Source organism: Centruroides sculpturatus, unplaced genomic scaffold (assembly GCF_000671375.1).
Source record: "Centruroides sculpturatus isolate CEXI.00-Female unplaced genomic scaffold, Cexi_2.0 scaffold144, whole genome shotgun sequence".
NCBI lineage: Eukaryota > Metazoa > Arthropoda > Arachnida > Scorpiones > Buthidae > Centruroides > Centruroides sculpturatus.
In genome coordinates, this window is record NW_019384315.1 from 755630 (window position 1) to 769326 (window position 13697).

A 13697-nucleotide genomic window follows, 5' to 3' on the forward strand; every position below is an offset into this window, starting at 1 on the left:
AATATGCATGGATTGCATCAAAACTGATTACACAACAAAACATATTTAACAACATAAACCAGATATGTTTTCTGCCCATTCAAGAAATAAGACAATTCAAATGTAAATGCTCAGTTTCCATTTATAAAATGTGGGTTTGTAATAAATATTTATGTTTTACATGTTTTTATGATATATATCATCCTACAACTTGTAAGCCATTATAATAAAGTTTAAAAATTAACAATAAGATATACAAGGTCTGTTCAAAAAGTATCGGACCTTTGGTCGGCAAAAATAAATTTATTGACTTTGAGGTACAAAACCCTAATCCCCTTCAAAGTAGTCTCCTTGGTAATGTATACACTTCTCCCAGCGTTCCTGCCATTGCTGAAAGCACTGCTGGAACGCATTTTCTGGAATGGCCATCAGCCGGTCCATCGCATTTAGCACGATGTCTTCTCTCGACTAAATTCGTGTTCCTTTTAGCGGCATTTTCAGCTTCAGAAATAGCCAAAAGTCACACGGAGCCATGTGGGGAGATTACGGAGCGTGACGAACCACAGGAGTGTTGTGTTTGGCGACGAAAGCCCGAATCAGATGCGCAGAATGGGCGGATGCGTTATCACGATGGAGCTGCCAAGTTTCGACCACAGATCCGGTCGTTTGCGTCGCACTGTATCGGAAAGACGACGAAGGACCTCCTGGTAGTACTCCTTTGCGATGGTTTGGCCTTGTGGTGCGTACTCACGACACACCACCCCACGAGAGTCGAAAAAACTGTCAACATGACCTTTGATATTGCTGCAGACCTGCCGCGCTTTTTTTTGGCCTCGAGGATCGTCCCCGAAAGCCTGCTGAATCTTGCGAATGATTTACACTTGGGTATCGCCAAGGTTTTTGGCAAAATTTGATGTAATATCGCTGCTCATGTTGTTCAGTCATTTTTCAGCTTACTGGAATCCGACGAGAGCGCTCTACATGACCTCACTCATAGGCCGATTGCCGACGACTGACGCTTCCTGCAGGCGGGAAAAAATTCAGAGATGTGCATGACTGTCTCCTCCACAACTCCACCAAAGGAGGCCTCTCGCGCATCATTGGTTTACGCGGAAAAAAATAAGGTCCGATACTTTTTGAACAGACCTTGTACAATAAATACACTAGGTCATTTATTTCCCAATTGTGGACAAGTATTCTATTAAATATGTAAATGCAAAAATTCTATAATTTTTACATAATTAAAAAATTTTTGGGAATCAATGCCAGAACAATATCTGTTCAGCAACTGCCATTAATTAATGATCATTTAACAAACTATGTGGCACATGTGACATGTATCATCCATTATAGCTTGTAATCATTAGTTACAAACTTTTGAATTTTCAAACATCAAAAATTAATATTGGCAAGGTGCATTGAATGAAAACCTCAGACATGTGTTCACTCATTTTTGATGTACTTTCACTATGTCCAAGCCGATCAAAACTGTTGGTACGTAGCCATGTCCTCTCCTTGTCAGAGATCAAATTTCAATGTTTGCAAGTCATGGGCCATTAACAGTCACTAATTAATTTCAGTGTAATTTTGGTGGAAATATTTTAATTTCCATGCCAACATATTTCACTGTCAGTTATTTGCAGACAACCTTTAAAGATAATTACTACTTTTACAATTCTTTCCAGATTTTAAGGTAAGGACTTCATCACATAGTATAAAAACAAAACCATACCTAATCTATAGTAGATTATACATAAAACCAGTCAAACAACATTAACCCTTTGATTTCAAACCTTTCATTTCCCTATTTATATAACCTAAAATAAAGGATCATCTGAATAAAATCTAGCTTTAGACAAAAAATAAAGGATTTTTGTTATATTGACCAGAAGTTTCTTTTATATGATTAGCAATTGAAACAAATATCCTCTAACTGAATTCAAAATTATAAGTTAAATTATTATTATAAGAAATTATTAAAAAAACAATTTAGGAATTTAACAAAATATTATTTTCTTTTCTCATTTACCTTTTCACTATCAGTAGTATTGCTTGAACCAAAGGATGCAATTGAACTTCTCTCCTGAAAATCTGCACTTCCTTCATCCATTGAGGAATCTTCCAAATCTCTGAATTGCAAAGAAAATATGACGTTTTTATGGAGCTATTACTTATAAATTGATCTGCTAATAGTGGATGCATAAATTTTATAAACATGCATTAGAATATAATTTCAAGTATTAAAAGCAAGATGTATATGAAACTATATGTTGCATAATGATTGCAATAAAACAGTAATGTAAAAAACAGAACAAGAATATTTCAACATAATTTTGAAAAAATTATTAATTTCCTTGTTTACTACCAAGAATCATATTTATATCTCCTTATTAATTTCTCTTATTCTATTTTGTAATTGTTTTTAAATATTGTCTATACTACAGAATTAAGAAAAACACATTAAATAATTTGATTTTCTAAAATTAGCAGGATACTGAAAATTTTGTCAGATATGATACCAAAATTCATCAGATTTCATTTATCTGGTTTTTATATAGATAAAATTAAGTAATTAAACAAATCTAAATTTAAAAAACTCTCAAATATAAATAAGTAAAAGAATCCTGTTCATATTGAATTGTTCATCTAGCTTTACTGACAAAAAATAATTATGATATTACTAAAGTGATTACATTTTAATTCTTTTTCTACATTTCATATTTAAAAAATTTCATATACAATGAGAACAGAGAGGAAAAACTTAAAATATATATACATATATTTAGACCCACTAATACAGTGTTTTTCAACCTTCTTGAATATGCGACCTCTTTACAAGTTAAAAAATTCTGGCGACCCCCCAGAGCCATATTAAAACTATATCAGTGATTTTAAGAACTACATATTTAATTCTCTTTCTTTAAATATCGATCGAAAAACCAATTGTACTGTAAAATAAACAGGCACAGGCTTCTCACTGAAATTCTAGTTTTCTTTAAATATCAATCGAAAAACCAATTGTACTGTAAAATAAACAGGCACAGGCTTCTCACTGAAATTCTAGTTTTTTTTTATTGTAGTGTAGGACCAACAAACACTTGTCTTATTCTTTCACCCACGACCCTATGTAAGGCTTTCATCGCAACCCACAGGTTGAAAAACACTGCACTAATACATACATATATATATATATATATATATATATATAAGTAGGTCTAAAAATGTCAAGACTGTTATAAATATATTTGAAGTAATTGTAATGAAAATAATATGTTTTTAAATTATTTAGTAATTTATTTCCAATAAAATAAGTATTAATAACACTCCATCTTATTCTTATTAATGTAATTTCCATGATGATTTGATTCAATTCAAATAATCCCACACAAACCTTATGGAAAATGGGTCCCAGTGGATTTGGTTGAATCTTTGATATTTTATAGTTCTAACAGTCCTGATCAAAAGTCTCCATAGGTACAGAGTCAAAAAATAAAACAGTTTTTGCGTTATCAAGCATCCAAGATGCAAAACAACACAATTCACATATGTTCTTAAAGAGAGATGCTCTCTTTCACATATGTTGTGAAAGAGAGCATCTCTCTTTAAGAACATATGTGAATTGTGAAAGAGAGATGCTCTCTTTCACAATTCACATATGTTCTTAAAGAGAGATGCTCTCTTTGGTGGGATTTTAAGGAAATGTTTTTTTTAACTGTTATCAAGTCTTAGTGGAGTGACTTTCTTGCAAGGTCTCCAATGCACCACTTAAAGGAGTATACTGTATATACTAGTGCTGAATAAACACAAATGGTGAGAGAATCAAACTCACATATATTGCATAATGATAATGAGCTAAACATCAATAATGTTTGAGAACACTTTATATTAAGTTGTTTGGAAAATAAGTTCGTTTTTTTTTACCACTAGATGGATTAGTCGTATTTTTCCCGCCATTTTCATTCTAAACCGTATTATCATTATATATTTTGACAGCTAGCATTTTAAGACTTATTTGTAAAAAATTTTGTTTGATTCTGTGCAATTGTTTATTTTTTTGTGTCCCATCAAATATGGAAGATCGAAAGCATTATTTTTGGCATATTTTGCTTTTTTATTACCAAAAATCAAAATGCTGTTCATGCAAGGAAAAAATTGGGGTACATGTATGGAGATGATGTGTTGAGAGAATGACAGTGCCAAAACTGGTTTACAAAATTTCGTTCTGGCAATTTCAATATTGAAGATGCACCACGTTTTGGATGGCCAGTTGAAGCCAATGAAAACAAAATGAAAGCACTGATTGAAGCAAACTGCTGAATAACAACACGTGAAATCACTGAGATTAAATTTGTCAAATTGAACTGTTTATGATTACTTCAAACAAATTGGTTTCGTTTCAAAGCTTGATATATGGGTTCCACATGTTCTTAAAGAGAGATGCTCTCTTTGGTGGGATTTTAAGGAAATGTTTTTTTTTTTTGGAGCTTTCACCAGACAATTTAACAATTGATTCAAAAGTGTACTGCCATCGAGTAAACAAATTGAGTAATATCATCAAACAGAAAGGCGGCCAGAATTGATCAACAAAACAGGTGTAGTGTTTTACTATGATAATGTCAAATTTCACACAAGTTTGGTGACTCGTCAGAAACTGTTATAACTTAGATGGGACGTATTATCACACCAACCATATTTGCCAGATCAAGTACACTCAGATTATTACTTGTTCCGGTCTATACAAGTTTTTTTTTTTTTTAACTGTAAGACATTTACTTAAAACGACAATGTTAAAAATTCGCTTGGATTAGTTTTTTGTAAGCAACGATCAAAACTTTTATGAATGTGAAATCATGCTACTATCAGAAACTATGACAACAGATATTTGACCAAAATGGTTGATATATAATTCAATAAAATATTTATTTATTATATAAAAATAATGTTTTTTTTTTTTCCACAGAAAAAAAACGAACTTACTTTCCAAACAACCCAATATTTTAAAACAAAAAAGATTTAGAGCTTCCCAACACATGCATGAATTACACTGTTTTTCCATCTTTTACAATTCAAAAACTGTCTATTTTGACTTTATGTCTATAGAGCCTTTGGATCAAGACTACCAGAACTGCAAAATATCAAAAACTCAGTCAAATCTACGAGGACCCATTTCCCATAAGGTTTGTTTGAATTCCCCTAATTATAAAATTCAAATTATTATTAGTTTAATTTTTTAAAAAAAATAAACTACAATATCTTTTCAATTTTTATTTTCAAGAGTATTCAGTAAAATATAATTTATATAAGATCATAGTTTTGCACTTACCTGCTAGATCTGTTACTAGATGTTTTGCAGGTTAATTTAACGGATGATTTAGATGTTAAATTAAGTGTGGATAGAGCACTACTGAAATATGTTTCTTGTATTACTTCTCTTAATTTCTTCACCCACATTTGCTTGGTTTCTAATGATGAAGCCTGGAAGTTATAAATAATTATAAATATATATAAAACTTTAAAATATTCAAATTTCATAAATTTCAAATTTATGAAACTTTTCTGTATGATGTTTAATCTGTCTTGTGGTATTCCTGAAACATAATGACCTTGACTGGTGGACATGAGATATTGCATTTCTGCATTGGAATGTTTTTGACACTAGATGTTGTTAGTCGTCATGATTTTTATATTAGAACTAACTTCTGAAATATAATTTTTTTTTTTTGTTTTTACATTTTTCAATATGTCTATTTTGTTTGTGCAAAATAAAAAAATAATTTTGGACAATACAATAGCCATAATTATTTTTTTTCTAAAACGTGTAATTTTCATTAGGCTTAACATAGACAAAAATTCAACATGAAATGACATGCAGTGGAGAAAACTTTCAACATGGGATAGGTTAATAAAGCAAAATCAGAATCTGATTTATTCTAAAGATCATAATAATAAAAAACAGAAAATAAATAGTCTTATATTTTTTAGATTTTTTTTTTAATCTTAAGAATCCTTAAATTATTTTTTATTTTATCACAAATTCATAATTACTATTGACAATAAAAACAGTGTTACAATTACTGAAATATAAATAAAAACATAAGAAAAAGCTTTTGCTTTCAGTGGTTTTCCATTAATATTTTGGCTGAAAGTATTATAAAGTATCATTCCATTATAAAGTAACATGTTTTTTTATTTTTAGAAAAATGTAGTTTATCATCAAGCAAGTTATAAACACAATTTTCACAAAATTTATTTTATAGGTCTAAACTATTTATATTGGCACTAGTGTATTGTTAATGAAAAAAATCATTTAAATAGCTTTTTCTGAGTAGATGTCTAATGACTCCTAACTTTAAAGAAATGTGTTTGTTTTGAAATATTTTATTGCAGAGATTAATTAAATCATAATTCAAACAATATTCCTCTCTCTGTAAACAGATTCAATTCAAATTTCATTATGTTTTCTTCTTTTAAGCATTTCCATTTCGATTAATATCATTTTATCAGTTGGGAAAATGAATCAAAGTTAATCAAAAAACATTAAAGAAAACTAAATTGTTCATTAAATTAATTTAAACTTACTTTAAGAATAATCTTATTTTCTGGAAGTGGTGTTCTTCCAGTCCAAACAGCAAATTTACATTCATCACCTTCAACATGTTCAGTAATACCAATTTCAGATGTCTGAAATACACAAATCAATGTTTTGTAATTTTTTTTAAATGTATGTTTCCAAAATGCTTTACCTTATAATTTCCAAAATTATTATGCAATAAAAACTTAAAACAGTAAAACTTCAATTTAATGGACTTTGGATTTAACAGAAAATGTTTGTCCCATATGTCATATGTAAAAATTAACATACTGTTTATTTCAAAATGCTTTTTATATGTAATTAAATTAACAGATTTTTAAATTTTTTTTCAAATCCAAGAGTCATCACTCTAGAATATTAACTGAATTTAAATAAACAAATAAAATGTATTTTCCAAAAACCATCTACATTTTGTTTATTTTGGTTTAGATCGTATACCTGTTTTTCATCTCAGAAATATGGTAAGTACATAAGTAATAATACACAGAAAACTTTTCTGTAAAATTAAGCTTCTCATATATACTTAATTTTAATTACACAAACGTTTGTCCACACAAATCTACATATGTAAAAACAGATAAACTAATTAATTTGTCAACTTTTTAACATATGCATTTGGAAAACTTACTTTATTATTAATGGACTTTTGGTTTTAACAGATACTCCCTTAACTGAATTAGTCCATTAGGTTGAGGTTTCACAGTATTAACCAAATTAATATTTATCAATGTTTAATTACTGAAAATAATTTTGATAATTTAATTCAATAATAAAAACTATTCAGCAGTTCAAAATAAATTATATTACAAAAAGAATATTTTAATTCTGAAATTTTAAAAAGAATTCTGAAACTCCAAATTGAATTTACAGAACTTTTTATATACAAATATCTTAAAATTATAAATTACTTTATTAATATTTTTTCAATAGAAATAAACGAAAAAATTATCAAATAAGATAATTTAGTAAAACTTAAATAGTTAATTCAAAAAAACTGGAGGAATAATTTAAATAACTAGACTGCAAAAACAGATATTTTGTATAACTTAATTAAAATTATAAGTAAAACAACTAATATAAAATAGATATATAAAATGAAACCAACCAATAATTTTAATTTATATAGATACTTTGCTTTTCCATTTGAATCTTTGACTTCTTTACTAAATAAAAGATAAAGTTCAAACAAAAATATATGTCGTTCACGTCCTTTGCGAATAAGAGATTTTGGTTCTAAAACTTGAAAACTATCTTGAAGTATAACTTCACCAAGCAGATCTAAAGTTACCTGATAATTAAGAGAAACAGAAATATTACTTTTAGATTTTTTAGTAGTAAATTTTTTATTAAACTATTTTTTAATTAACAATAAATCACATTTAATCCACCATAAAGTACAAATATTTTTTTGTAGAATTAGTAGTATAAAAATTTTAACATTCAAATAATCTAAGTAAACAATATCATATTAAATCTACACAGACTAAATTCTGTTAAACAGCTGGTTCTAATATTAACATTTAGAATAAAATTTAAATCTAAATCTTATGTAAATTTTGAATCTACATTCTATATTTTAAAGCAGTTTAACTCAAATGCTTTACAAGATTTTGAATTAAAACTTCTCTCTTAAACTCACCATAAACTATTTCACTCCTTCCTAAAATTTAAATTTACATAATCATTTTTTCATATTATCTCTCTTCAATATATTTAGAATATAACCTATCATCATGATATCAATTTTAACTTAAAAAAAATGTTCGACTTTTTTTTTCTAATCAAGCAGGAGACATAAAACTTATAAACTTTACTACATAAATTAATTGTTTACAATAAAGTTCAAATTCAAAGTTAATTCTGCAGTTTATTTATAGTACCAAAATTAAGTAAGCAACATTACACATGTAGCCAGTGCAATAATTATGCTGTTTTTGATGTAATGTTTTCAAAACATTATCATTAAGAGCTCAATATTTGCCCTCCCTGTCCCATTTTTATTGTCTTATTAATCATAAAAATATGCAACTATTGAAATCATGAATAAATAGAAATTTTTGACAGCTATAAAGTATTCAGAAAATTTTATGTCTAAAAATTTACATCTAAATTTAATATCTAAAAATTACAGTTGTTGTTTATCTATTCAAAAATATTTTAAAATCTATTGTATAGATTGAATAAGTGCTAACATTTATAAACAATATATTTATTAAAGCTTTGACAGTAATTGACTATAGTTTCAATTATTATATCAAAAATCATTATATTTTTACTTACATCACATCCATCCAGCATACTCAAGTGCATAGCATCATTGGCTTTTTTAGGAACATTTAACATTACTTCCAAACCATCCTATAAAAAATATATATTATGTATAATTTACTATTTATATTTAAAAATATATATACTAAAATATAAAAAATGAGATTTTATCAAAAACTCATTATCAAAATTTTAATTTTAAAACTGCAATAGATATAAAGAATGCAAGATCAACACAAACAGAGTATAACACTTTTCTGTAAAAAGTGTTAGACAACACGCATGAAACATCTGGCAAAACATCTGAAATACTAGTATCAGCAAAATAGCACATTTAGTTGATTTGTTAGAAATATAATAATAATAATGAATGTGTAGACTAAGTCATTTTTGTTTCTTTTCAGTAAACAAATGTAATTACACTAATGCAATAAAATTTATATAATAATTATTAGCAATAAAAATATCAAAACTTTTCAGTCATTTCTTATCATACAATACAAATTAAGTGTAATTTTTATTTTGTACATCCAACAGGAGAGAAAAAATCCAATTTTAGTCATGACAATTTGAACTTGGGCACTAATTTGACAAGGTGTCAGGATTTGGATGATTGCACGCTTGCTGGAATCTCATCTTCATATTTTCAGCTGACAATAATGATTTCTAGTGTTAGAATCAAGGGCTGTTTTTCTATAATTTTTAACAAAAGCACATGTTTTAGAAACTTTCCCTTTCCCATCCATTTCCCACAGAGAAAAAAATAGGAAGAACATGGAATATTAACTTAACTATCAACAAGTCCTTTCCCTCCTTGCACTGACCTGCAAAATTAACGAAAATATGTTAAAACAATCAATTGTAAAGTGTGAGAAAGTTGACACTTAATTTAGTCCATGGGGAAATATAAAAACAATCAAAGGAAATACTAAACCTTCAAATCGACTTTGTTTAATTTTCATTGTCCAGCTATGACACCTTTGATGTGTCATTGCTGCCAAACAAACAATCACCTGACCAAATTCCCACACTGGATGGGGATATAATGGCCAGGCACCCATTCATTGGGGCGATTGTTCTACAAGGAACTAACTTTTTACTTTGTGTCATATTATCCAATGTGAGCAAGTTCCCATGGATTTATCTACAACTTTTTGAAGGAAATATATGTCATTCCAAGTGTCTCCATGGATAATTAGCCTATGAGGTTACATCCCCTGCTGCACAGAGGTATGATAAATAACTGATCTTATGCATGCTCTCTCTCTCTCTCTCTCTCTCTCTTGTGGAAATAATTATTGATAGGAATCATGCTCACTTGATACTAAAAACGCTCTCTAGTGATTTGTACTAGATTGAGGAAACTGTATTCCTCGCACCTAGATTTATGTTTGTAACCTTTAGCTGTATTAAACTTGTTGAATTTTAAAATGGCTGCTCTTACTTGTGGATCGCTGGTGCCTTATCGATGACCTCGCCAACCCCACCCACTCAATTTATAGTCCTTCTATTTAAAACCATCCAGTGACAACGTGAACAGTTTTACCAATCTGTTGTTGATCAAATACGTTTAGAGCTGGAAGCTCTACCTCCTGGCTTCTCACACTAGTATATACATTTGCTACTGCAATCTATTTGAAACAAACACAAACAAATCTATTCTGACTGATCCTGTACATCTCTTTGTCATTGTACTGATAAGGGAAGGTTCAGGTTTGGCTCTCTCAATTTCAATCAAGTTGATATATTATAATACTACCCTACTATAAATCAATAATGAAACTGCTCAACTCAACTTACAAACATTCATGAGAAAACCAACTATAAAATTTTCAATATTCATTATCATATTTGTTATAACTGTGTCTTAAAAGCATTTTTTCCGTGAGTGGCTGTAGCCTGGTGTGTAACGTCACTGACTGCTAAGCTCAAGATCTGTATGCAGGTTCAAATCTTTTATTTTTTAATTTTTTCATTGATTTTAAATTTATATTCAAATGAAACATGTATTTTTAACAAGAAAATTGTTTATTTAAAAGATTTTAAATAATTTTTGGTTGTACAAAGACTTTTATTTCTATGTTGTATTTCTTGAAAATGTATGCATAAAAATAAAAACAACAACTTGATAATATTCAAATAACTTAACCCAGTAAAATGTAATTCAAGACACAACACCTTATGTTGCTGAGAAATTTAATAAGAATACAATAAATGTTTTCAGCCAAATCTATTGGTTGAAAACATATGAATATGAAAACCTTATAGTAAATTTGTTTTACTATAAGGTAAAACAAATTTGAATATAAATAAATGGAACAAAATTTTAAATACAAATAAGAAGAGGGTCACGGGTAAATTCTTTTGACCACTTAATCTGTACAGATCATGAGATCCGATCTCTATGAGTGGTAATGAGGATCTAGATTGTGAAATCAAGATCCATGTCAGGATGCTGACACCAGTTAAACTATTAATTCGCAGTTTAACTCATGATTGTTCTATTATTCTGATTAGGAGGGCTCATTTTGAGTGGGGAGACACTTGAGTAAGTGATAGGAGTCCATGAGGAAACTAGAATCCAGTTTAGTCAACAAATTAACAAAAACTTTAATGAATTACAAAGAATACAAATGAATTAACTGAATACATCTAGCTATGATTAAACCTTAAAATAGGTCCCTAAAGATTAGAGAGAGAGTTTACAAAAGTACTGATTATAATACCTCCATATTATTCTTGACTTGTAACCTTCCTGTTTTTTGGCAGAAGTTCAATCTTTTAAAGTATGGCACTAAGTTAACTTGAGGATATAGTGATAGTGATGTGATGTACTGTACTATGTCCAGAGTTTTGCATGTATCATGTATTTATACTTATTTTTCTCCAATTGAGATTAAGGATTAATATCATCTGACTGTGTGTCATGATGAGTCTTTTTGGTTTAGTCAGCCCTTTAGTCATGGGAGATAACAATCTCTCCCAGGAACTGACTGTCAACATAGGAAACATTTGTTAAAAATTTTGAATTATTATTTGCTAACTACTTGATTTAAAAATTAACAGAATAGAAATTTTAAAAAACCGAATTCTTATTTAGAATTTTCTGAATTTGAAACAGAGATGAAAACTTGTATTTATCTTATTGATATTTATTTTCAAAATGTAATCTTTCATAGGTACAAGATGTTGTATAGAATTACTTGAACTCTTAAGTTTTTTGTTAAATTTATTGTATTTAGTTTATTTTCAGTTTTATTGTTCTTTTATGTAATTGACTTTTTTATCATTTTTTTAATTTAAAAATAATCATAAGAATTGTTTGTGTTTTTAATTTATAATACATAATTTATTAACAGAATCTGGAAGCAAGCTAAAATTAAACATATGTATGTTTAATTAGTTTTAACTAATAATAATTAGGTTCTTTTATGACATATGTTGTTGTTGTTGGCATATTTATAAATAACATGCCTCTCAATATTTATTTAATTGTTGACAAATAATTGATAGATTAAATATTTTTCAGGCAATTATGAATTACTTACCACTTCTCTTCTCAAATAATATCTCCATTAGAAGAATTATTTTTAAGCATAAGAAAATTTTATCATGTCACTTTCTAATGAAATTTAATCGTTTTATTCTTATATACTGAATGAAATAAAATACTGTACTTTCAATTACTATTTTGTGGAAAAAAGCACACTATAGAGATCATTGTCGCAATCAATGGATTTTTTTAAATGTCCAATTTTATTATATTGGTATCTGAATAATTACTAAAACTAAGGAATTTAATTTTTAGAAGTATTTAGTTTAATGTATAATTTATTTTAGTTAACCAGAGATGTTTCATTTACAGTTTCAGAAATGTTTTAAATAATATGATTTTGAAATTGTACTTAATAAGAAAACATTTTATTGGAATGATTTTACATATGTAAAACCTAAGTGATTTTTGTATCTTACTATCTCAACTTCACAGGCATAAATTTTTTATAAAAACAAAAGCATTAAATATATTCTAAAAAACATTCCAAATAATACGTTTATATTGAAGGTGACAATTAAATGTTGATAAGGAGGGTGCTAAGTATTTGTTTTTATCAATGTTTAATTTCCTAAGTTTAGTGTAATCCATTTGACATTCAAAATAATTTTTGATTGGTGTTTTTAAAGCTTCCTGAATAATTTCCATCATAATACCAAATATATGGTTTTATTAATTTTATATTATAAATAACTGTATTTAATTAATATTTATAAAAATTAGATTGTTATTGTTTGTTTAATATTACTTCTTAATTCCAAATTTATACAGGTACACCACTGAATTTCCAACATCTGATGACCAACACTTTCTTTCCTAGGTGGCCACAGATTGTGTTGCATAGGGTACACTTATTTACATTATTTACACTGCACTTGTTAGTGGTGATATTCTTAGTTTATTTTGCTTAAATTAAAATCCTAGCTATGAATTCTAAGAGAGATGAGAATGTCAGTGGTGATGTCAAATGCAATTTATATTTAATATTTATTTAATTTAATTTAAGTTTCTAGCAATCCATGGTACACTTTAGACATATGAGAGGTATATAATTAGTGGGTTAAAGGTGTGTTGATAAATTATTATTATAATTATTATAAGCAACTGTGGGGTCAGGCAAAATGGTTAATCTAGTAAGGCTTTGGAACCAAGGATACTGGAAATTTGGTGGTGTTCTTTATATTATATATTTTTTTATAATTTTCCAAATTATAATTTAAATTGATTATTAATATTTTATTTAANGCATAAATTATAAGCTCTCCAATTTTTTAATTATGTATTTTCAGGCTGATGGTAATCCTT

At 28.0% G+C, this 13697-nt stretch overlaps 1 protein-coding gene across 1 annotated transcript in view; it reads right to left on the reverse strand.

The window, feature by feature from the left end:
- LOC111623105 (triple functional domain protein-like) overlaps window positions 1-13697 on the reverse strand; it is a 304942-nt gene that overhangs the window by 133724 nt on the left and 157521 nt on the right. The window contains exons 31-35 of the mRNA XM_023365589.1: window positions 8852-8929; window positions 7677-7859; window positions 6559-6660; window positions 5303-5454; window positions 2009-2108 (exon numbers count right to left, since the gene is read on the reverse strand). Coding sequence (XP_023221357.1) covers window positions 2009-2108; window positions 5303-5454; window positions 6559-6660; window positions 7677-7859; window positions 8852-8929 — 615 coding nt within the window. The remainder of the gene's footprint in view (window positions 1-2008; window positions 2109-5302; window positions 5455-6558; window positions 6661-7676; window positions 7860-8851; window positions 8930-13697) is intronic.